Here is a 26,387-nt window from a genome sequence, read left to right as displayed (position 1 = left end):
GAGCAACATCACTCCACCCAGGAGACTCTCTCTCCTCCTCACCTCCACCCAGGAGACTCTCCCTCCTCCTCACCACCATCACTCCACCCAGGAGACTCTCCCTCCTCCTCACTACCATCACTCCACCCAGGAGACTCTCCCTCCTCCTCCTCACCTCCACCCAGAAGACTCTCCCTCCTCCTCACTACGATCACTCCACCCAGGACTCTCTCCCTCCTCCTCACCACCATCACTCCACCCAGGAGACTCTCCCTCCTCCTCACCACCATCACTCCACCCAGGATTCTCTCCCTCCTCCTCAATACCATCACTCCACCCAGGACTGTCTCTGCCCTCCTCACCACCATCACTCCACCCAGGACTCTCTCCCTCCTCCTCACCACCATTACTCCACCCAGGAGCCTCTCCCTCTAACCCTAACCCACCCGTCTCTCCACCAGGAGGAGCTTTCAGCTGTCTTTCTCCTCCACCCGTCTCTCCACCTTGAGCAGCTTTCAGCTGTCTCTCTCCTCCACCCGTCCCTCCACCATGAGGAGCAGAGCTTTCAGCTGTCTGTCTCCTCCATCCAACTCTCTACCATGAGGAGCATGAGCTTTAAGCTGTCTCTGCCTCCTCCACCCAAGTCTCCACCATGAGGAGAAGAGCTTTCAGCTGCCTGTCTCCTCCACCCATCTCCCCACCATAAGGAGCAGAGCTTTTAGCTGTCTCTCCTCCACCCGTCTCACCACCATGAGGAGCTTTCAGCTGTCTGTCTCCTTCACCCGTCTCACCTCTATGAGGAGCTTCCAGCTGTCTCTCCTTCACCCGTCTCACCTTCATGAGCTTTCAGCTGTCTCTCATCCACTCATCTCTCCACCATGAGGAGTAGAGCTTTAAGCTGTCTGTCTCCTCCACCCATCTCTCCACCATGAGGAGCTTTCAGCTGTCTCTCTCCACCCGTCTCTCCACCATGAGGAGCAAAGCTTTCAGCTGTCTCCTCCACCTGTCTCTCCACAATGAGGAGCTTTCAGCTATCTCTCCACCATGAGGAGCAGAGCTTACAGCTGTCTGTCTCCTCCACCCATCTCTCCACCATGAGGAGCGTTCAGCTGTCTCTCCACCCATCTTTCCACCATGAGGAGCGTTCAGCTGTCTCTCCACCCATCTCTCCACCATGAGGAGCAACGCTTTCAGCTGTCTGTCTCCTCCACCTGTCTCTCCACCATGAGGAGCGTTCAGCTGTCTCTCTCCACCATGAGGAGCAGAGCTTTCAGCTGTCTGTCTCCTCCACCCATCTCTCCACCATGAGGAGCGTTCAGCTGTCTCTCCACCCATCTCTCCACCATGAGGAGCAGAGCTTTCAGCTGTCTCCTCCACCCATCTCCACCATGATGAGATTTCAGCTGTCTCTCCACCCGTCTCTCCACCATGCGGAGTTTTCAGCTGTCTCACTCCACCCATCTCTCCACCATGAGGAGCAACGCTTTCAGCTGTCTGTCTCCTCCACCTGTCTCTCCACCATGAGGAGCGTTCAGCTGTCTCTCTCCACCATGAGGAGCAGAGCTTTCAGCTGTCTGTCTCCTCCACCCATCTCTCTACCATGAGGAGCGTTCAGCTGTCTCTCCACCATGAGGAGCAGAGCTTTCAGCTGTCTGTCTCTCCACCATGAGGAGCGTTCAGCTGTCTCTCCACCCATCTCTCCACCATGAGGAGCGTTCAGCTGTCTCTCCACCCATCTCTCCACCATGAGGAGCAGAGCTTTCAGCTGTCTGTCTCCTCCATCCATCTCTCCACCATGAGGAGCGTTCAGCTGTCTCTCCACCCATCTCTCCACCATGAGGAGCAGAGCTTTCAGCTGTCTGTCTCCTCCACCCATCTCTCCACCATGAGGAGCGTTCAGCTGTCTCTCCACCCATCTCTCCACCTTGATGAGCTGAGCTTTCAGCTGTCTGTCTCCTCCATCCATCTCTCCACCTTGATGAGCTTTCAGCTGTCACTCCACCCATCTCTCCACCATGATGAGCTTTCAGCAGTCTCTCCACCCATCTACCCACCATGAGTGTTCAGCTGTCTGTCTCCTCCACCCATCTCTCCACCATGAGGAGCGTTCAGCTGTCTCTCCACCCATCTCTCCACCATGAGGAGCGTTCAGCTGTCTCTCTCCACCATGAGGAACAAAGCTTTCAGCTGTCTGTCTCCTCCACCCGTCTCTCCACCATGAGAAGCAGAGGTTTCAGCTGTCTGTCTCCTCCATCCATCTCTCCACCATGATGAGCTTTCAGCTGTCTCTCCACCCAGCTATCCACCATGAGCGTTCAGCTGTCTCCTCCACCCATCTCTCCACCATGAGGAGCGTTCAGCTGTCTCGCCACCCATCTCTCCACCATGAGGAGCTTTCAGCTGTCTCGCCACCCATCTCTCCACCATGAGGAGCGTTCAGCTGTCTCCTCCACCCATCTCTCCACCATGAGGTTTCAGCTGTCTCACTCCACCATGATGAGCAAAGCTTTAAACTGTCTGTCTCCTCCACCCATCTCTGGAACTCTTGACCTCCCCAACTGAGAGACTGGAGTGGAAGAAAAAAGAATGATTAGAAAAACAACAAAAACATTAGAGTCCTTGCCTCTGGGCTCGGTTCCTAATAAATGATAGAATGTAAAAACTACCATATATTTCCCAATAGAAGAGCCCACCCCACCCCCACCCCCCACCATGTCAAAGATGTGTAATGTGAAGGACGGACAAACCTCAGGGCGGGGGGTTTCTCGTGGGGCAGGTGTCCGTTGTCGGGTCGAACGGGGCGGCGACGGGCCCTTCCTACGGTCGCTTTATTCTTAATACCTCCTTTTACGACGCCACAGCGAATCCAGATAATTACCGTATTATACCGAATGTTTGAACCTGTGCTGACATGTTCCCAATAGAAGTACCCTAAGGCTGGCACTCACACTGCTAATGTTGGCATCTGAATGCTCTGTTAATGCTGCTAATACTAAAGAAGTAAAGCAGGAATGAGATTCTTAAATGGCACATCTCAATGTGATTGTAGGATACTTTAAAATGAAGATTGAGTTGTTGGTTCCAGGCTAACGGGATCATCCAGAAGCTGCAGGCGGAGGTTCGAGCTCTGCTGGGAAAGGTGAAGGTGAAAAACACTGTGACGGTGTCCCAAGAGAGACGTCTTCAGGAAACTTCGCAGACGCTGCAAAGTGCAGAGAAGCTTCTGCTCGACACTCAACAGCAGCTCTCCGCCAAAGACCTGCAGGTACAGAGACCTGCGGGGACAGAGACCTGCAGGTACGAAGACCTGCAGGTACAGAGACCTGCAAGTACAGAAACCTGCTAGTACAGAGACCTGCAGGGACAGAGACCTGCAGGGACAGAGACCTGCTGGTACCGAAACCTGCTGGTACAGACACTTGCAGGGACAGACACTTGCAGGGACAGAGACCTGTTGGTAGAAAGACATGATGGTACAAAGACCTGCTGGTAATGAAATTTGCAGGTAGAAAGACCTGCTGGTACGGAGACCTGCTGGTACGGAGACCTGCAGGTAGAAAGATCTGCAGGGACAGAGACCTGCTGGTACAGAGACCTGCAGATAGATAGACCTGCAGATAGATAGACCTGCTGGTAGAAAGACGTGCAGATACAAAAGACCTGCTGGTACAGATACCTGCAGGGACAGAGACCTGCTGGTACAGAGACCTGCAGGTAGAAAGACCTGCAGATAGATAGACCTGCAGATAGATAGACCTGCAGATAGATAGACCTGCTGGTAGAAAGACGTGCAGATAGAAAGACCTGCTGGTACAGATACCTGCAGGGACAGAGACCTGCTGGTACAGAGACCTGCAGGTAGAAAGATCTGCAGGGACAGAGACCTGCTCGGACAGAGACCTGCAGATAGATAGACCTACAGGGACCGAGACCTGCTGGTACAGAGACCTGCAGGGACAGAGACCTACAGGGAGAAAGACCTGCAGGGACCTACTGATGTTAACCATCTAACCCACCTCATGTGGTCTGTTCCAGGTGGAGAAGCTGAAAGAGCAGCTGGACGTCACTGTGCATAAGCTCAATGAGAGCCGAGACGTGCTGAAGACAAATGAGAACGGTGAGTCTCGGCTCACGCTGATGGTAACGCCACTCTAAAGCCAGGCTGATCCCATGTCAACGTGAGGCCAACGCCGTTAAAGTGACGCCACGTCAGCTTGGTGTTGACGTGGCGTCGCTTTAACGGCGGGCTGATGCCACCCTGACGCCATGTTGACGCCAGGCTGATGCCACCCTGAAGCCATGTTGACGCCAGGCTGATGCCACCCTGACGCCATGTTGACGCCAGGCCAACGTCACGTTGCTGTGAGCTTAGGCCCCAACGGTGCCAGAAATATTCAATGTCGAATGCCAAATAAAGATGAGAATATATTCTGAAATCAGAACTAAATTAGATAAAGGGATCAAAAATATTGGCTTGAACTGATGTGGAAAAAATGTAAATGGTTTTAATGACTAAAATAGCTTTAACAGCTTCAAGCAATAAAGTATAAAACAACTGAAATGGTGTAAAACCATGAAAACTTCTGAGTGGCAGAAGCTGCTGACAATGACAGTAGGGACGTCCCCATCGCACTTTTTTGCCCCCAAAACCGATCCGATTTTTCAGAATTGAGTATCGGCCGATACCGATACTTTCCTGATCCGATACTTACATTGGTATTGCAAAGATACTCAATAGTGTATTTTTGGAGCAACTAAGATGTCTGAAGCTAAAAGCACTATTGGCAGAAGCTTTGTTTAGCTAGAACTGATTGTAAAACTCACTTATTGAATCAAAATTCTTCTCAGAATGACTTAAACATAAATACTCTCAGGCTCCAATGTAACTTCTTTGTGTAATAAATTCCAGTTTACCTTAAAGCAGTATGAGAGGTTTGACCTGAATGTCACAAAACATTTACATTTCAATGTGAAGTATAAACACTTCATTCCACTTCAAAGTGGTAAAACCTGTTTGACAAAAGTACTCTGAACATAGTACTCTCAAAAACGTATTCAGAATATCCCAGTCTCCCTTCAAACTAGAGTAACCTTCTGGGTTCTTGTTTCACCATATCGCTGCCCTGTGGGGACTGATCCTTTATTTTATAATCCTTTATTTTATAATCCTTTATTTTAAAGCCGCACCGAGTTTGCTGCTTCGGTGTGGCTTTTTCTTTAGTTGTTGTTGTAAACTGAGGGAACATCCACACGACGAATAAACGATCTTTGTCCTCCCTGGTCTTCTCCCTAAGAACCTCTGTCACACCTCACTATGAACACGGCTCAACACCAGGCTTCAGGGCATGTAGTACACATGCCAGGCCTTTAGGGGTGCTGTGACTCACCAAACACAACAAAAACGCAGAAGAAGACAGACCACATAGAAATGTAGAAGTAGACTTCTGCACATAAACACATACACTATATATAACTCTAGTTTTATAGGTCTATGGCCCCGCTCCGCCTGCTTCTAGCTTCTGCAGCTCCACCCGAGCTTCTAGTCCCTGATTGTTCTGGTTATTAGGGGACGTTGTGGACCGCATTCTTTTTTTTTTTTTTTTAGATCGGCGGGGTGATCGGCTGGATTTGCCGATTCCCGATCACTCACAAATCACCAATATCGGCCCCGATCCGATATCTACTGATCTGATCGGGACATCCCTCAATGACAATCCAGACGATTGTTGGCTGTACTGGTTTGACACGTCTGCGTCTGTGTGTGCAGTGATCAGTTGGCTGAACAAGCAGCTGAATGAGAAGCAGCTGAATGAGAAGCAGCTGCAGAGGTCACCGAGGTCACATGGCTCTGCAGAGTGTTTGCAGCTCGGCGGCGCCCTGAGGCTCCAACACCCTGCTGCTCCTCTGCAGGATAACTTCCTGTCTCGGACAAGAACCCCTGGACTACCTGCTGCAGCTCCGCCTCCAGCGACCACACACAGGTGCCTGTACACTTCCCCACTGCCTGTAGCTAAGAACGCTTTGTTATGAGAGCCAACCACACTGTTAGCATTCATTAGCAACAACCACCGTAACCATAGCAACAAAGTTTAGGTCACTGTTGGCTTTCGTTAGAGTTGACAGCTGACCTTATTGACCTTACTCTGCGCCAAAACTAGGGCACTGTCATATTGCACCATTTTGACTGACATCTTCTGGTGGCAGGATGTCTGTAGAGTTGTCGTTGCTCGCAGTAGCGGCTTGTTCTGGATGGTGAGCGGGATCGACAATGGATCTCCGATTTAAGAGTTTTAAACGTTGCTATGTGGTTTGCCGCTCCCTGGCTAGCTGTGTGTAGAATTAATGCTCTGTGGCTAACCGCAGCGAGTTGTGTGTAGGAGCTCCTGCTGAAGCTCCGCCTCCTGTTACTGAGAGGAGGAGCTCCTGGTGAAGCTACGCCTCCTGTTACTGGGAGGAGGAGCGCCGCCTCTTTTTACTGAGAGGAGGAGCTCCTGCTGAAGCTCCGCCTCCTGTTAATGTGAGGAGGAGCTCCTGGTGAAGCTCCGCCTCCTGTTACTGGGAGGAGGAGCTCCTGCTGAAGCTCCGCCTCCTGTTACTGAGAGGAGCTCCTGGTGAAGCTACGCCTCCTGTTAATGTGAGGAGGAGCACCTGGTGAAGCTCCGCCTCCTGTTACTGGGAGGAGGAGCTCCTGCTGAAGCTCCGCCTCCTGTTACTGGGAGGAGGAGCTCCTCCTGTTACTGAGAGGAGGAGCTCCTGCACCTCATTGAAAGATGCCATGTTGTGTGGCGCGACAACGTTTCTATAAGCCAGTTAACAAAATAAGCAGTGAGCACAAAGTCTAACCCTATGGGGAGGAGAGGGAGGAGAGGGAATACAGGCTTTGAGCAGGGAGGTGGGGTGGAGTCAAGATGGCAGCTGGAGAATGTCATGGTGGAGAGTTTGCTGGGGTCAGACAGGGACAGGAGAAAACGAGGGGAAGCTACAGGACGACAGAGTGATTCAGGATCTGCAGGTGAATTATGGCTGGCAGCACTTGAATTTCAGTGGGAGGTGGGGATTCCCTTTTACCTGCTTCACATGGGGGGATTTGTACACTGGGGGGGTACTATGCATGTATGGAATCACAGGAGTGTCAAAATTAATTGAATCAATAATACAAAAAATATACAACGGTAGTCATATTCTTTTTCTATCTTGTCTTTGCTTATTCCATTTTGTCAATGCTTGACCTGTTCTGTCTTTTTCATTTGTTTTTGTCATTTACTGGACGAGTCAAGCCGTCTGGAAAAGACAAAAGCAATACAAAGCAAATCAAGGGCTGTGGGGGGTCTTTCAGTTCAGGGGGACTCGTCCATACCTGATCACACCATTCCTGCTTGCAGTGGCTATGTAGTTGCTATGTTTATATGTTAGCGCGGGTGACTAGAAGTAGCGTCACCGTCACGCCAACTTGCACATATTTCGCGCCAACTTCTCAAATGGAGTCGTCTATATTGAAGCTGCTGACAGGCTGGGTGAACTGGACACATCATCGCCAAGACATTCAGCTGTACCAGCTGCGTCTCCAAGAGATCCCGTTGATGGTAAGTTCCTTTGTAAACTATCCAGATAGTGCACTGCCACGGGGGCGCTTCCCAACATATCCCCAGCTTAAATAAATCCTTGCTTGCAAACACGTGCATGAAGAAAACGTTTGTGTGGAGTAATCTACAAGAGACGCCTGAGTACAGACAGTTTTTTTCGTGGTAAACATTGTTGGAGCGAACTGTTTTGCACTACAGTATTAATGTATATATTTACATAGTTGAAATGTGGAATAGAGTGAAATGAACCGTCTTTAGCCCCACACAAGGACGTTTGCACAGCAGCAAAGGGGAATAGCAGATATAGAGCACTCAATGAAAATTCCTTTGATAAGTCAATGTCGGCTCTAAAATGTATGTACAATATAAGAAAACAAACAAAATGAAGAGAATTATTCACACGGTAATTGTACATAGATATTCCACATTGGGAAATTGTATTGTTCACAAGTGAGTTTAAGTGTTGTTGTTTTAACGGAGTACAAGCTGAGAACTAGTGTCGTTCCAATACCAATTTTGTGTCCCGATACCCAGTTGCATAGTATGGGCCGACACCGATACTTGCTGATACCGATACTTGCCTATACCGCAGTGTTTAAAAAAGATGTGGCCTGTTTTTCTTCCAGTTCTTAAGAACTGCATCCTCACTTGGTTGTATGAATCATTGGTATCATGGCTTCATCTGGCTGCTTAAACCTTTGTGAAACAGGAACAAAACACCAACACAGTAAATGTAGGACAACTTCTTTATTCCCTACCTGGTATGGGTGAAACTGAAAAAAGAATCTAAACCTGAGTTTTAGCTCACAAATGGCCAAAAATAGTGCAATATCCATGTACCGGTAAATACATGTAAAACAGTAGTGCAACCCCAGTTAAATTTAAATTAAAATAACAAATAATATAGATATGAGGCTTTCCTTGGCATGTACTGAATACGTCACCATACCTGGATCAGGAGTCAGGGCAGCAGTGAGGGAGAGTCAGGAGAGAGAAAAACACGGCGCTGCGTATCGATGAGTTAATAGTACGTACCTGCCGATACCGAGACCAGCTTTTAGTGGTCTATCGGCCCCCCCTCCCGATACTGGTATCGGTATCGGCACAACACTACTGAGAACATAACTGAGCACAGTTGAAGAACTGCACAAAATGATGAAAACAGTTTTTCTGCTCTGCCTCAAACGTTCTAGTATTTCAAAAATAATTAAAAATGATATACGAGAATCTCCTAGTACAGGGGTGGGCAATTATTTTTTCCATGGGGCCACATGAACAGAAAATATTGTGGAGGGCCGGGTCAAAAGGCTTAACTCAATTCTGAATAATATTAATTGTATTTCTTTATAAAAAGCAGTAAATAGCATTGTTTTGACAAGCTGGTAAGTGTATATATTATGATTAAGCAATGAAAAAGTGAGGTTGCCTTACAAAAAATATAATTTATTCAATCAGATTTTCCCACAACAATGGTAAACAAAATGTGAACGTTCTTACCGTTTGTGACTCATTATATTAGTGATCATTTTCAGTCAAATTCACCCCAAAACACATTTTGAGTTTCATATACAGTACTGTTGGAAAGAGGTTCTTAGCTTTCTAAAGACATCACATTGTCTTTGTTCTCTAAATATTAAGCAAGAAACATCATATTATAATGATTGTCACTGAACTGTGATTTTGAGAAAAGAGCCTCCAAAGAAAGTGTCCCATTCACTGCTAGTTGGTGCCTTTACATGCCTAAATTTGTAGTCTAACCACCTCATTTGGAGGTCTTATTTTTGGTTCAGTGTGAGAAATCTAGTCTCTGTTGGGTTTTAACGAGTGCATCAAAGTCAGGTTGAATATCTGAGGTGGAGATGCGAAGCAAAGCTGACAGATGATCATCTGTGAGAGAGGATCTATACCTGGATTTAGTAAACTTCATCACTGAGAATGTTTGTTCACATATGTCAAAGAGCCAAAGAGAACCAACATCTTCTGAGCATGTCTCCTCATGTTTGGAAAGTTCTCCTTCTTGAGAGAAGAGTAAAGATCCAGCAGTGATCCTGACTTAAACCTCTCTTCCAGTGCTGCATCACACTGCAGGTCAATAAGTTCCAGCTGAACATCACTGGGTGCATCATCCACACTGCAGGTAAAGGGAGAGGAAATCATCTGCATTTCATCCTTCATTGTTCTGAGATCTTCAAAGCGCCTTGAGACCTCAGCATGCAGTGCTCCTAACATGGATGAGTACCTGCAGAGGTGATCAGCTGATGGTGTGACTTCTTTCAGGGTTTGCATATGAGTGAGAGTGTTGCTCTCCAGTTGGCTTGAAAGAAACTGCATCTTTTTCAGGAAAGCCTTCACCAGGCTGTGCATTTCATGAACAAAAAGGCCCTTGCCTTGCAGTTTGGTGTTCAGTTCATTCATCAGTGCAGTCACATCAACAGCAAATGCAAAATCTGCCATCCAGTCCTCATCTGAGAGCTCTGGGATGTCTTTCCCTTTCTTCTCACAAAACTCTTGAATCTCAGCTTTCAGGTCCCAAACTCTTTTTAGCACTTTTACCAAGCTGAGCCATCTGACAGCTGTGGTAGCCGATGTCACTATGCTCAGTCTCATGGTCCTCCAAAAGTGCAACAAACTGTCTGTGATTCAATGTGCGTGCCCTGATGAAGTTTACTATTTTAGTTACAACATCAATAACATGGTTAATTTTCAGCACTGACTTGCACAACACATGCTGGTGTATAATACAATGCAAAAATACCAATTTCTGATCTGCGTCGATTTCAGTCACTTTATCTTGCATACGTTTCAAAAGTCCGACATTTTTCCCCGTAAGATTCAGACAACCGTCCGTTGTGACACCAGCCAGTCTGTCCCATTTCAGTCCCAGTGTGTCCATGCACGTATTTACCTCCGTGAACAGATCACTCCCTGTCGTTGTCCCTTTCATTGACCGCACTGCAGCCAGCTCCTCCGTCATCTTAAAGTCCGTTATCCCACCGACAAATACGAGTAACTGGGCTGTGTCACGGACATCACAGCTCTCGTCCAAAGCCAAGGAGAAAAAGTCAAAACTTGCCACTTCACGTTGCAGCTGAAGCTCCAGATTTCCCGCAATGTCCTCAACCCTCCGCGTCACGGTTCGCCTGGACAGCGGGACTAGCTCAAATGCTTCTTTCTTTTCAGGACAATTCAGTGCTGCAGAGTCCACCAAGCACTCTTTGACAAACTCCCCCTCTGAGAATGGCTTACTGTTTTTAGCGATTTTGTGGGATATCACAAAGCTGGTCTTGGTTGCTGCGTCCCTGGATGCGTGAAGCTTGGTAAAACAGCCTTGCTGCTTTTGTAGCTTAGCTAGCAACGCTTCCGATGTCCGTGCCCTCTCAGCATCACTCAAGGTTTTGTATTTCTCAGTGTGTTTCGTCTCATAATGCCGACTCAAATTATAATCCTTAAACACGGCGATCTGCTCCCTGCAAACTAAACACACGGCTTTACCTCTGACTTCAGTAACTAAATACTTAGCAGTCCATTTTTTGTTGAAAACCCTGCATTCGGCATCTTACCTTTCTTTTTTTAGCATTAGTGGACATTTTTGAGGGCTAAAGTCGTCTTGTCAATCATGCGCACGTCTTGATTTACGTATTGCGTCACTGTACGTGAATAAAATGCAACTTCAAAATAAAAGCAATGCAGCTTTAGTCCATGCATGAGGTAAAATTAGAAAATATGTTTATTTTGTAATTCCCAATTAACCTTACACGGGCCGGTGAGAGTCAAGCAAAGGGCCGTATGTGGCCCGGGGGCCGTACAATGCCCAGGTCTGTTCTAGTAGAACGTTCTTTCCTGTTTCTCAGAGCTGAGGTGACCAGACTCTTCCTGCCATATCAGAGCACATCAAGGTCTCTGACTCCATGTCACAGGCCAATACCTGCTAACTTTGAGGCCAGAGGAACTGTTGCTTCGTCATACTCGCACACCTTCTGCTGTTTCAGCAGAAAATCTACAAGCATGATCCCAAATCGCTGCCAGAAGCAAGGTAAGCCTACGCTAAGGTCAACGATAAGGCCTACATACCACACTGACACTTGGCTGGTCCCGGGAGCGGGAGTGTGTGATGAGGCAGGGAGCAGAATTCTGGAATTATTATTATGTCTTATTGAGGACTTTGAATGACGAGCCATAGAGGGCGCTACAGCAGGAGTCCAGTCTGGATGTGATGAATGCATGGAGGGTTGCAGCGGCAGAAAAGGAAAATGATGGGTGGAGGCAGGCAATGTTCTCCAGGTGGAAGAAGCCAGTTCTGATGAGATATTTCAGACAAGAGGTCATGTTATACCTGTTTTGAGCTTTTGTGACGTTTTCAGGGATGGAGGAGCTCCGTCAAACATGTCGCATTGTCTTTTGATAAAAGATTAACATAATCAACTCTTTAGGACCATACTAAATTTAACTTAGATTTTTCACATATCCGATAACTTATATAAGTGTGTGTACATATATACACTACCGTTCAAAAGTTTGGTGTCACCCAGACAATTTTGTGTTTTCCATGAGAAGTCACATTTTTATTTACCACACGAGTTGTAAAAGGAATAGAAAATATAGTCAAGACATTAACAAGGTAAGAAATAACTAGACAATTCCCACGGAAATTGTATTGTGCCTGCCACCTGCCGCTGACCCATGCCCCCGACCGATGCCCCCTGCTGTGTACTATCAGGGCCTGAGACAGAGCATGTGAGGCTCATACCTGCTATCTACCTGAAGATCACTTTGAAAAGCTGTGTGTGTGGGTGGGTGGGGCTGTCTTTCATGCACTGAGAAATGGTGAAGCGCACCTCCCGAACAATGGGTCATAACTCCAGAACCGTGTCTCTTGGCTGCAAAATTCTTTCACCGTGGGCATCAGAAGAAATTGAAGGACAGATAGGGAGCTTTTCATGTCTCTACCATGTTCCGTCTCCCCTGGAGGAGTTGAGACAAATGAGGGAAGTTTTGGCTTTGAGTGAGAAAATGTCTCCCCAAAATGCATTCGAGCAGAAGGAGGAAATCCTGCACTTCAATTCAATTTTATTTGTAAAGCGCTAAATCACATCAACAAACATCTCAAAGCGCTCTTACAATGATAGAGTACAACAGGACCCAACTAAACCCTTCCAAAGCAAGCAGGTGTAACAAGCAAGAGTGGCCAGGAAAAACTCCCTCGCATGGAGAGAAGTTCATAAGAACTCCCTCTTCAGGAAGAAACCGTGGGGCGGACCCTAGACTCTGGAAGGACGGCCATCCGCCTTGACCGGTTGGGGGGAGAAGTACATGGGATAGGACAGGGAGAGAGAGGAAAAGAAGAGGGAGAGAGAGAGAGGCAGACAGGCCAGATAAGTACAAATACTAAGAAAAGTCTATGATGAGCGTTGGTCTGATGATGAACCAATCTCAGTCTGGAGATGACTTGCTGTCAATTAAGGCTCACGCAGAGAGAAGCGTTTGTTTTTGAGACAAAAGAGCCGGCTTGTTAGAAGTTGTGCTTCTAGCTTCTAGGCTTGTAGCTCGGTTTTGATGTCTTGTGACGGAAAATCTGCAGCCTCTACCACTCTGCTGAAACTCTCTCCACTCTTGCTCACCACATACACACTCATGTTAAAATGTAAAAACGACTGTAAAGTTTACCACACTTGAGGGCTCACAGCTTCAAATGTGGATTAGCAGTGAAAAATACCTTGACATATTTGAATAGAGGACAAGAGCGGCAACGTTTTAAAATTTAAATCGCCTCTCTAGCTGAAAGTATGGCGACGTAATCTGTCGTGGGAAAAGTGTGTGAAGTTAGCGCGTCAGAATGATAATAATGATAAGAAAATATAAACGCCTCGCCTAGGATAATAATATTTGCGTGTTGCCTCTTAAAGAGGCAGGCACAAATAATATTTATTTGAAATAATATTTTTTCCTTCAAACTTTGCTTTGGTCAAAGAATCCTCCATCTGCAGTAATCCCAGCATTGCAGACCTTTGACCTTCTAGCTGTTAATTTGTTGAGGTAATCTGGAGGAATGTCACCCGACACTTCTAGAAGCTCCTCCCACAAGTTGGACTTGCTGGATGGACACTTCCTGCGTCCCATACGGTCAAGCTGCTCCCACAGCAGCTCAATGGGGTTTAGATGTGGTGACGGTGCTGGCCACTCCATTACAGATAGAATACCAGCTGCCTGCTTCTCCTCTAAATACTTCTCCACCCTCTGGAGGTGCTTTGGGTCATTGTCCTGTTGGAGGATGAAACTGGCTCCAACCAAGCGCTGTCCTCAGGGGACGGCATGGCGCTGTAACATAGAGTGATAGCCTTCCTTATTCAAAATCCCTTTTCCCCTGAACAAACCTCCCACCCTACCAGCACCACAGCAACCCCACACCATCACCTTACCCCACCTTGCTTGACAGGTGGTGTCAGACACTCTTTCAGCATCTTTTCAGTTGTTCTGCGTCGAACGGGACGGACGAATGGGAGTTTGAGGTGTTTGGATCACACAGAAGAACACCCCAAACTCCCATTCGTCCGTCCATAACACTTCTGTCCAATCCTCCTCTGTCCAATGTCTCTGTTCTTTGTCCATATTAATCTTTTATTTTATTATCCAGTCTCAGATTTGGCTCTTTCTTTGCCACTCTGCCCTGAAGGCCGGCATCCCGGAGTGGCCTCTTCACTGGAGAGGTTGACTCTGGCGTTTAGCGGGTACTATTTAATGAAGCTGCCTGTTGAGGACCTGTGAGGCGTCTATTTCTCAATCTAGAGACTCTAATGTACTTCTCTTCTTGCTTCCACTTCTCTTCCTACTCTGGTTAGAGCCTGTTTGTGCTGTTCTCTGAAGGGAGTAGGACACAGCGCTGGAGGAAATCTTCACTTTCTTGGCGATGGAATAGCCTTCATTTCTAAGAACAAGAACAGACTGTCGGGTTCCACATGAAAGTTCTTTTTCTGGTCATTTGGACCCTGAATCCACCCACACATGTGATCCTCCAGATACTCAAGCTGCTCAAAGGAAGCTCAGTTTTATAGCTTCTCTAAGCAGCTAAACTGTTTTCAGCTGTGCTAACATGATTGCTCAAGGGTTTTCTAATCGTCCATCAGCCTTCTGACACAACGAGCAACACATTGGACCATTAGAACACTGGAGGGACAGGCTTCTATACACCTCTGTAGATATTGAACCAACAACCAGACATTTGCAGCTAGAATCATCATTTACCACATTAACAATGTATAGAGTGTATTTCTGATTAGTTTAAAGTAACTTCATTGAAAAAACTGATTTTCTTTCAGAAATAAGGACATATCTAAGTGACCCCAAACTTTTGAATCGTAGTGTATATACAGGTACTTCTCAAAAAATTAGCATATTGTGATAAAGTTCATTATTTTCCATAATGTAATGATAAAAATTAGACTTTCATATATTTTAGATTCATTACACACAACTGAAGTAGTTCAAGCCTTTTATTGATTTAATATAGATGATTTTGGCAAAAGAAGTAAAGAAAAACCAAAAATCCCCATCTCAAAAAATTAGCATATTTCATCTGACCAATAAAAGAAAAGTGTTTTTAATACAAAAAAAAGTCAACCTTCAATTAATTATGTTCAGTTATGCATTCAATACTTGGTCGGGAATCCTTTTGCAGAAATGACTGCTTCAATGCGGCGTGGCATGGAGTCAATCAGCCGGTGGCACTGCTCAGGTGTTCTGGAGGCCCAGGATGCTTTGATAGCGGCCTTAAGCTCATCCACAGTGTTGGGTCTGGTGCCTCTCAACTTCCTCTTCACAATATCCCACATATTCTCAATGGGGTTCAGGTCAGGAGAGTTGGCGGGCCAATCAAGCACAGTAATACCATGGTCAGTAAACCATTTGCCAGTGGTTTTGGCACTGTGAGCAGGTGCCAGGTCATGCTGAAAAAGGAAATCTTCATCTCCATAAAGCTTTTCAGCAGATGGAAGCATGAAGTGCTCCAAAATCTCCTGATAGCTCGCTGCATTGACCCTGCCCTTGATAAAACAAAGTGGACCAACACCAGCAGCTGACATGGCACCCCAAACCATCACTGACTGTGGGTACTTGACACTGGACTTCAGGCATTTTGGCATGTCCTTCTCCCCAGTCTTCCTCCAGACTCTGGAACCTTTATTTCCGAATGACATGCAAAATTTGCTTTCATCCGAAAAAAGTACTTTGGACCACTGAGCAACAGTCCAGTGCTGCTTCTCTGTAGCCCAGGTCAGGCGCTTCTGCCGCTGTTTCTTGTTCAAAAGTGGCTTGACCTGGGGAATGCGGCACCTGTAGCCCATTTCCTGCACACGCCTGTGCACGGTGGCTCTGGATGTTTCCACTCCAGACTCAGTCCACTGCTTCCGCAGGTCCCCCAAGGTCTGGAATCGGTCCTTCTCCACAATCTTCCTCAGGGTCCGGTCACCTCTACTGGTTGTGCAGCGTTTTCTGCCACACTTTTCTCTTCCAACAGACTTCCCACTGAGGTGCCTTGATACAGCACTCTGGGAACAGCTTATTCGCTCAGAAATTTCTTTTTGTGTCTTACCCTCTTGCTTGAGGGTGTCAATGATGGCCTTCTGGACAGCAGTCAGGTCGGCAGTCTTACCCATGATTGCGGTTTTGAGTAATGAAACAGCTGGGAGGTTTTAAAAGCCTCAGGAATCTTTTGCAGGTGTTTACAGTTAATTCGTTGATTCAAGGGTGGGTGTGGTGCTCCAGATGATTAGGTTAATATCTCATTTAGAGTACCTTTTCATGATATGCTAATTTTTTGAGATGGGGATTTTTGGTTTTTCTTTACTTTTTTGCCAAAATCATCTATATTAAATCAATAAAAGGCTTGAACTACTTCAGTTGTGTGTAATGAATCTAAAATATATGAAAGTCTAATTTTTATCGTTACATTATGGAAAATAATGAACTTTATCACAATATGCTAATTTTTTGAGAAGTACCTGTATATACACTGCTCAAAAAAATTAAAGGAACACTTTGAAAACACATCAGATTTCAATGGTGAAAAAAAATTGTTGGATATCTATACTGATATAGACAGTTTAATGTCTCAGGAACAAAAGGATGCCACATCTTTTGATGGAAATAAAAGTTTTCAGCCTACAGAGAGGGCTCAGTATATAGACACCCCAAAAATCAAAGTGAAAAAATGATGTGGCAGGCTCGTCCATTTTCCCTAAATTCAATTTCTGCAACTCAAAATTCTTTTCAATATCTTGTGTGGCCCCCACGTGCTTGTATGCATGCTTGACAACGTCGCGGCATGCTCCTAATGAGACGACGGATGGTGTCTTGTGGAATGTCCTCCCAGATCTGTCTAAGGGCATCAGTGAGCTCCTGTAAAGTCTGAGGAGCAACCTGGCGCCGTCTGATGGACCGAAACATTATGTCCCAGAGGTGTTCTATCGGGTTTAGATCAGGTGATCGTGAGGGCCATTCAATTGTGTCAATTCCTTCATCCTCCAGATACTGTCTGCATGCTCTTGCCACATGAGGCATTGTCGTGGACCAGGAGGAACCCAGGACCTACTGCACCAGGGTCTGACCATGGGTGCAAGGATTTCATCCCTGTTGGGGCTGAGGATTCCATGAACTCCTCCAGAGGTTGCTCCCCCGAAGGAAAACACCACAACAATGGATAGGCCATAAAACAGCAGGGGAGCGAGCCAGACCCCGGAAGTGGCCAATGAGGACGCTTGAATCCGACCCGAACACAGCAGGGGCCCAAACCCAAGTTGGTGAGACTCTCTTCCTATCAAATCTCCCTGCTTCTCAACCGACCACCGAGGGAAAGACATGGCTTTCCCTCCTCAGGATGGTAAAGAGAGCAAAAGAACAGAAGAACCACCAACGCCAGCCAGCTGGACGAGCAGAACCCAGTTTGGACTACATCTTCTGTTTTCCTCTATTTTTCCTGTTTTTGGGAGATTCTGGAGACCAGAGCCATCATCTCCTCCCAAGATCATCCTCTCAGTTACACTCCTGCAGCTGGAGCCAGGCCTCTGAATTTCAGGACGCTGAAATTAAGACCCGGTAACAACCAGTTACCACCGCCTCCCAGAACCAACAGCACCACGGACGGTGCTGTCCAGAACCAAGGAGGGTGAGAGCTTTTGTCTGGGCAGAGAATAGTTAGAATGATGTTCTGTTGAAAATGCAATGTGTTTCCAGGTGCCGCTCAGAAGGCAGCAGCATCTCATGTTGTTTGTGTATGCGCATTCACGCGCACTAAGTCCAGAACTCTGGTTTTCCACCTCAGAACCAGAGGTCCGAGTGAGCTCCAGGCCCACTGGGAACTCTGTGTGGAGGAACCAGGGTTCAGAACCGAGCCGCGCAGAATTCTCTGTCTTTCTCTTGTCTTCATCCTCTCCCTCTCCACTAACCCGGATCTCCTCGCAGCCCTGCTCCCCCCTTATCTGATCAACATAAGCTCACACACACTGCTGCATGTAACACCTATCTGTTAGCTGTTGCAAGAGCAGATCTGCCGTGATCACAAGAGCCCTGACTGCCGGTCCCGACCTCCACTTAGGTGCTCAGAACCGGGCCAACGGAACCGCCCGTTCGTTACGCCCTCGGTAGACAAACTCGCTCCGAGACCGCCCTCGCGCACGCGCGCTCGACGGACGTCTTGTTTATCTGGCCGCTAAGCAACCGCCGCGTCCCCAGAAAGAGCGAGTCATCACACCCCCTCGTCACGCACGCACGCACACACACACACACACACACACACACACACTCTTTGTACATAGTGTTTGCTGTTTAATAGATTAGATCTCCGTGTTAGATGTCGTTTGCTATTCAAATGTGTTGATTTATGAGATGATTTCCGAATTATTTATGAATTAATACATTTTTATTAATAAACGCCTGTTTTGTACGCTGAATTGTACGCTTCTTGGTGATTGTGTATTTATTGTTGACAATTCACTGGTTTGTAACAGTCTGTGCTCGGATCTCACACCTTCCATTCTTTTTAAGATTGTTATATTTCATGCAGAAATATTAACTAACGTAAATGAACTTTTTACAAACGAGACTGATATTTTGGTATTAGCTATTTCCAGTTTATCTGGTGGTGCCCCGATTTATTATTAATACATAAATAAGAAAGTTATGCAAATTAATAAAAAAAAATTATTAAAAATTATTTTTGATAATTTTTCATTTTTTTGTTTTTAAAATAATTATTCAATTACTTTAGGAGTTGTTAATGAGTAAATGACCGTTTACTTCCATTAACAATTTCAATTTTTCATAAATTACTTCCAGTGATTTATTACTTTTAGTAATCTATTACAGTAATTATATGCTAATAACCAACCATAAACCCCAACAATCCCGATACCTAATGGCAGTCAGACTGCCGTTCTCTAGCCTGTAGAGGTCTGTTCGTCCCTCCATGGAAATGCCTCCCCAGACCATCACTGACCCACCACCGAACGGGTCATGCTGAATGATGTTGCAGGCAGCATAGCGCTCTCCTTGGCTTCTCCAGACCCTTTCACGTCTATCACAGGTGCTCAGGGTAAACCTGCTCTCATCTGTGAAAAGCACAGGGCGCCAGTGGCGGACTTGCCAATTCTGGTGTTCTATGGCAAATGCCAATCGAGCTCCACGGTGCTGAGCAGTGAGCACAGGGCACACTACAGGACGTCGTGCCCTGAGGCCACCCTCGTGAAGTCTGTTTCTGACTGTTTGGGCAGAGACATTCACACCAGTAGCCTGCTGGAGGTCATTCTGTAGGGCTCGGGCAGTGCTCGACCTGTTCCTCCTTGCACAAAGCAGCAGATATCGGTCCTGCTGATGGGATGAGGACCGTCTACGGCCCTGTCCAGCTCTCCTAGAGTAACTGCCTGTCTCCTGGAATCTCCTCCATGCTCTGGAGATTGTACTGGGAGACACATCAAATCTTCTTGCAACAGCACGCATGGATGTGCCATCCTGGAGGAGTTGGACAATCTGCGCAACTTCAGGAGGGTTAAGAAATCGCCTCATGCTCCCAGTCGTGATAATGACTCTAGCTAAAGCCAACACTTGTGGAAAAACAGTTGAAAAAGAACAAGAGGGAGGAACTTGAAATGGCCTCCACCTGCAAAACCAGTCCTGTTTTGGGGGCCATCTCGTTGTTGCCCCTCTAGTGCACCTGTTGTTAATTCCATCAACACCAATGCAGCTGAAACTGATTAACAACCCCCTCTGCCACGTACCTGACCAAAACCTTATCAGAAAAGTGCAATTGAATTCATGCCATACCCTGATAAAAAACTGTTCCTTTAATTTTTTTGAGCAGTGTATATATATATATATCAAAACACATATTAGGAATTATTTTGAAGAACTCTTTGAGAGCCAACATGACTCTGGTTCCAGGGAACAGGGATTAACAATAAACAATCTTATTTATGTTTCTAATATTCTTCATCTGAAATGTATAATGTGCCAATTTTATTCACAAACTGTATTTACTGTTATGTGGGCTGTATCTTCTTTTGTAGGCAAAGAATCCTGCCCCCAGTATTTTAAGCAATGTCTGTCTGAGGCATTCCGAAGCAGAGGGATTTGAGCTCCTTAGGAGTTAGGGCTACTCGATTATGGAAAAAATCATAATCACAACTGTTTGGGGCAATATTGAAATCACGATTATTTAAACGATTATGTCTGCTGCTGAGTCTGGTGTTTTGTTTAGTTTTTGTCAATGAAATAGGCCATCACTTCTCCAAATAACCTCAAGTGACTCAGACTAAGTCAAATGCAGTGATTGATTGGACTGTTTTAGTGTGATCATTTATATTGACTTGCCGCTCAGTAAAGTAGCGCTTGCTCTGTCCCTTCTCAGTGTGGACGCAGTGTGGACGCAGTGTGGACGCAGTGTGGTGAGGGTGTCCTCTGGTCTGACTGCAGGAGGGAGGGGGGGACAGTCACACTGACCTCAGGACGGGGGAGGGGCTCACAGCAGGACCTGCTGCTCGTTGACCACAGTGACTGCAGAACCATATCTGCCATAATCGTAATCGCGATTAACATTTGATTAATTGAGCAGCCCTACCGGGAGCTGTCTTTAATTTCCTGCCCAAATACAGGGTACAGTGTGAAATATTTGAAATCACCACTGGCCATTGCCAGTGGTGATTTCAAATTACTGCAAATTACTGCATGCCCTATCATTATAGGGCATGCAGTAATTTACGTTCGGCCACTTCAGAGAAGCCTGAACATGGATAAAGTGAGCAGAAGGCAAATAAACAGCCAATATTACGAGTACACATTACAACATGTTTACACAAATGTTTATTTATCTTGTAAATATCTATGACCGCCTTTCTTTTCTGTTTTTTAACCACAGGAAGATAGCGAGTCTTCAGACACAACTGGATCTCTGATTGCATGTCTGTCTTGTGGGGTAGCGCTCCATCCATCCATCCATCCATCCATCCATCCATCCTCTCTGTTTCTGGGTGGCGGGGGTGGCAGTCTGAGCACCGTCACCCAGATCATAATTAAGAACCTTGCTGCGGGTAGTGAGCCCACAGGAAGGGTGGAGCTCCAGTTTAATGCAATTAAGGCACACAGTGAGACGTGTAATCGGTAGGTTGTTTATAAGAAGCCCCTTAATCATCCTGACCTGTTAATTGGCCATCAAAAACAATTTATTCAAATATTTCATTGTAGACACTAGATACATTTTATTTACAGTCTTCATAGCTGCTGTACTCTATTTGTGCATCATATTTTACATCACTTATTTTATGTAGTGTTTATAGTGGCAGATACATAGCTTTTACTAATTTCAACCTGCATTAGATAGCATTCGAATCATTTAAAATGTTATAGTAGGAATTAATCTGACTTGAGTAACTTGTGGTTGAACAGGACTTCTTGTTTCATAGTAAAATGAGCTCAGCGAAGACGTTTTTCCTTTAGTTCTTCACAGTGTCGACGTTATGCAAATTTAGCAAATTGAGGCTCAAGTTCTGAAATCCTGAAGTTATTCTGAAGGAAATTATGGGAGTAATGACATTGAATAAAGCCCTAACTTCAATTAACACAGTGACATGAAAGGTTTGGGCACCCCTGGTCAAAATTTCAGTTTGTGTGAACAATTAAACAAGTAGAAGATGAAATGATTTCCGAAAGGCGTAAAGTTACAGACAGATATTGAAAAGAGTGTATCATGTTTAACTTTATGCTTTGAAAGAACATTTCATCTCTCAACTTCATGCCTTTTGGAAATCTTTTCATCTTCTACTTGTTCAATTGTTCACAAAAACATACATTTTGACCAGGGGTGCCCAAACCTGTTTATGCCACTGTATGTTGATAAAACTAAACTAGTTTTACACGCTGAAGCACGGCAGGAACTGGAGCAGCTGTGGTGCAGGCAGGGTCATCTTCAGTGTGTGAGGCCAGAACAGTCCACTGACACCCAGCCCAGGGTCACCAGTGCCTTTGGTCCAGAGTGCAGATTTGACGGATTCAGGGGAAGGCTGTTCATACGCAGAGTCAGGCAGCGGTTTGTGTCCATGTTTTGATCATTTATCAATGTGTGACCTAAATAGAATAATTTAACAGTAACAGTAAAAGAAAGGGTTTATTATTTCAGATTGGAGGACGCTTAATGATCCACTTGAGGCTATAAAGCTCTTCAAAGTGTCATGAAGAATTCTGGTGAGGAGCTTCACTTCAGAATGGACCTCAGGGAACAGTCCATTATCAGCTTCTACCAAAGACAGAGAGTGGACTGGACGGCTCCCCTCACCTGTACTCTTGAAGGTACAGCAAGTCATATATAATGAGGCTTTCATTGGTTTAATAGCTGGAAGAATTTTATAGTCTACATTTTGTTGTGTTCCAAAAACAGGTGGTGCAGCTAAAGGGGAAGGTGTTAACCAACATTGCCTTTCAACCCTGATGTCCAATTTACAATTTGGGTTTGAATGGAAAATTGGTGTGTCTGATGTGTACTTTGCATTTGTACAGAGATAGAGAGATGGCTATCAACCCCTAAAGGGCACGTAGTTCTTGGGTAATTCTGTCAGGTGCTGGAAAGACGTTGTTTGAGAGTGAAAAGGCTCACCTTGTTCCTGCAGCATCTCAAGTCTTTGTCGATAATGACCTTTTCTTGTAGCTGGCCGAATGATTGGCCATTCTATTCTTCACAATGGCCCTGGTTTGACTGGTCGAAGCCAAGCAGTTATTCATGTGTTGGCTGGTGGAATGCCTGAAGCGGCTTCCATTGACGTGAAAGACTGCTGTGATACAGATGTCAGGGAGACAGTTGAACAGGTAAAGACATTATTTTAACTAAAATATCGCATATTGATTTGTTTTCTTTCTGTTTGCTGAGATTTTACTTTAATGTCAACAGTTGAACGGCTCCACTGAGCTGACAGCAGATCAGGAGAGGGCCATCCAGAGCTTGGCCGTTGGATGGGATCTTCCAGGCGTCTCTGGAGAAAAACAGAAGATGGCTGACTGAAAAGATTCTTCTTCATGCTGTAAATAATAGATTTTTTTCTACTTCCTCTCATTTATTGTTTTGGCAATTGTATTTTTGAGTCATTTTAAAACTCTTTAGTATTTACCATAATGTATTAGCAATTTCTGAGGCCCCGTTTCCACGACAACGAATTCCAGTGTATCTGCAAAATTTCCTTCACTTTTGGGCAGTCGTTTTCCACGACACCAGTGTTCTGATCCACTGTATCCACAAAGTCTTTAATCCGGCTCCCAAAGTGGAAAGATTCTTTCAAGATCTCTGTTCCCTCCTGCAGAGACTGATGGAGGCTCAAGAGCCTGTTACTGCTCATCTCCCTCTCCCTCCTGCTCATCCAGTTGTAAACAAACATGGCGGCCCAGTAGTGGTACGACCCGTAGTGGTACGACCCGTAGTGGTACGACCCGTAGTGGTACGACCCGTAGTGGTACGACCCGTAGTGGTACGACCCGTAGTGGTACGACCCGTAGTGGTACGACCAGTAGTGGTACGACCCGTAGTGGTACGACCCGTAGTGGTACGACCCGCGGTCCATATTCTAGTTTTATCCTCCAGATCAGTAGTTTAATAGTTGAGACTCTCCCTGATAGCAACATTTTATGCAACATTATGTAATTCCACATTCATTAACACTTTTTAAACTTTTTTTACTTTAAAATTAATTTTCTGAGGCTTGTATAACTTTTTGAAATGTCAAAACTACATGTACAGCTCACATATGTATGCCTTTTTGCAATTGTATTTCCTGGACATACAATTGCACAGATAGTAGAAAATGTGCCTGCCATATGTACTTTGACTTCCCATGCTTTCTTCGCCTCCTCATGATGTCTCCAGGAACCTCAGGTTCTGCCATGGCTGGGAAATTCCTCCAAAAGAGCTCTATGTGGACATTGTGCATGGAAAAATGCCACAATCCAGCACTTGCATGGAGACTCTTTGGCTGCCGGCACACTCTAGCTCTTATGAGGCTTTTTGTGAGGCTCTGAACGCAGCAATCACTTCTGACTAACAGGTCTTGGACTTGTTTAAAGTCTTATGATTTAGGCTTAGTGAAGAGTTTAACATAAAGTTGAGAAAATTAGAGGATTTTCAATCCTAATGTGACAGTTTTCCCCAAAATGTTCTCAATGCTTTTAAGAATCCTAAAATGAAGACGGTTAAAGAATCTAAGAATTGTTGAAGTACAATAAAAACAGTTGTGTATCCCTTTGCCATGTCTTTATTTCCAAGTCAAGTTGAACAGAATTCATTTATTTTGCTAAGCATTTATTATAAATCCACAAGTTGTCATAACATTAATCACCAAACGTTTCAAAGTGGAATTTTCAATATTTATAAGTATTTTTTAAAGGTGTTGTTTATAATGTTATCATTATGGTACAGTCAATTGTGATAAGCTTATATTTGTTGAAAAATGTCGATGATATTCACTGTATCCATGTTTGGCTGTCGAGCCACACAAACAGGAAATGATGCCACTCCAGCCTGTGTGAGCTGGCGGGGTCGCTGTCCATCAGGGACAGGGACGTCTGGGTATGGCTTGTGAGGTCCTGTCCAGTCTGCAGGAATCACTTTGAGGAATGTGGATTTCTTAAATCAAAAAGTGAAATAAATAAGCAATTCTTTGTCACATGAAGTACCCAAAAAACACAGAAAGTAAGGAATCTTTGACTTCAGGTTGATATTTATTTGTGATTAAAAAAAGCTAATAACAGTGGTGGGTATACCACAACTACAAATGTCAATGTCTCAATAGCTTGTCATGTGTCCTTGAGCATCAGTTACAGCTTGACCACAACATCTCATGCTGGGATGAGAAGGACTGTTGAAATACAAATTGTGACTGAACGAGAACGTTCAGTGGTCACTTCCCGGATCGTGTGATTTTTCTACTTTCTCACCTTGATAGAAAACAGCCCGTTATTCAGAAAGCTCTGAAACCTTGAACAGTTGGACATGTTTCAAGGTCAAAATAACTTCAACTTCATTCTGACATGCTATCCAAAAGCTGAATATCCCTCATTTTGTGAGTCGTGTACTTTTTACAGGACACGTAGCTGCCCTAACAAAGCATGTCTTTTATATCTGGCTTCCCCTGGTAGTGTGTGAGAATATAGTTCTCGATGGTTTTAGTTTAATATGCTTTGACACATTCAGTGAACTCAGAAATAGAAATATACATTTTCTCAATGACAAAATTTAATTGGCAAGTTCACTCACACACACACACTGGGAAGTTTTCCTGGTATGTGAAACATCTGTTATCTGCACACAAGTACTCCAGGGGACTTGTACCTGATGTGGATCAGCATTATTTCCCTCACACGGCTGACAGTTGCATGGGGCACTGTCCTCTCTGTCCTCAAGCTGTGGTGATTCCAGGCTGCCTTGAATGCCTGAAGATGGCGCTGAAGCTGTGGAACCTGGATCCACTGGAGAGCAAACAACTGCAGTTCATTGTCAGGATTTTAAAACCCTTCCAATTCCAAATTGTGAAAGAGTATAGGGAACAAGTCGAGGACATTTCCATACACGTCTCTCCATAATCTCTCCATTCTGTTGATTGACCAAAACATTTTGCAAACTAATGTATACAAGAGGGATTTCCTTCTCACCATTTCAGACTGATGTGATTAGCATGACAGCAGTTAGTTCCACAGTCCAACATTACCTTTGGTTCTGCACACCTGCCTGTTCCTCCATGGCTCACCATGTGATGAACAGCCTTCAGGGAATCACTATAGAAATAGGTCAAACAAACAAATGCAACATTCTGTATAACTCAATGCAGAAGATGGATTATTTTATTATTGCTGTATGTTTGACCTTATCAGATCTTACCCGGGATGGTAGGCCATACTGAGCAACAGCCGACATGAAACTGTCCACAACTGTGGCGGATCTGTTATTTGGAGCTGCACCAGTGTAAACAATAAGCCTGCTGAATCCATCTGTCCTGCATGTATCACGATCCGCTGTCTATGAAGAAATATTGAACATAGAAATATAGATTTAGATTAACCCAGTGATGTAGAACAAGGACACAATCTTTTCCTAAATGCAGCAACGAAGAAAAGAAATGGAAAGACAACCTCCCTTATTAGTTTGTGCTTTCCATCAAAGTGCCATAACGTGTTGGAGCACGGATGCCGTCCTGCCGGTGCCTCAACACATGCATGCTCCAGTCGCCTCAGGATCCATTTGTCACTGTGAGCTTTGCACCCGATAGGCTGCAAAACACACAAACAAATTCAAGTTCAACTGAAATCAAC

The 26,387-nt window shown here is 45.3% G+C and overlaps 1 protein-coding gene across 1 annotated transcript in view; it reads left to right on the top strand.

Annotated features, from left to right (window-relative positions):
• sass6 (SAS-6 centriolar assembly protein) overlaps window positions 1–26,387 on the top strand; it is a 55,653-nt gene that overhangs the window by 23,266 nt on the left and 6,000 nt on the right. Inside the window, exons 10-12 of the mRNA XM_080470159.1 lie at window positions 3,065–3,244; window positions 4,015–4,096; window positions 5,747–5,960. Of these exons, the coding sequence (XP_080326285.1) occupies window positions 3,065–3,244; window positions 4,015–4,096; window positions 5,747–5,960 (476 nt within the window). The remainder of the gene's footprint in view (window positions 1–3,064; window positions 3,245–4,014; window positions 4,097–5,746; window positions 5,961–26,387) is intronic.

The sequence above is a fragment of the Lipophrys pholis genome, assembly GCF_963383615.2.
Source record: "Lipophrys pholis genome assembly, chromosome: 8".
Classification (NCBI taxonomy): Eukaryota; Metazoa; Chordata; class Actinopteri; order Blenniiformes; family Blenniidae; genus Lipophrys; species Lipophrys pholis.
This window is presented reverse-complemented; position numbering and strand designations above follow the sequence as displayed.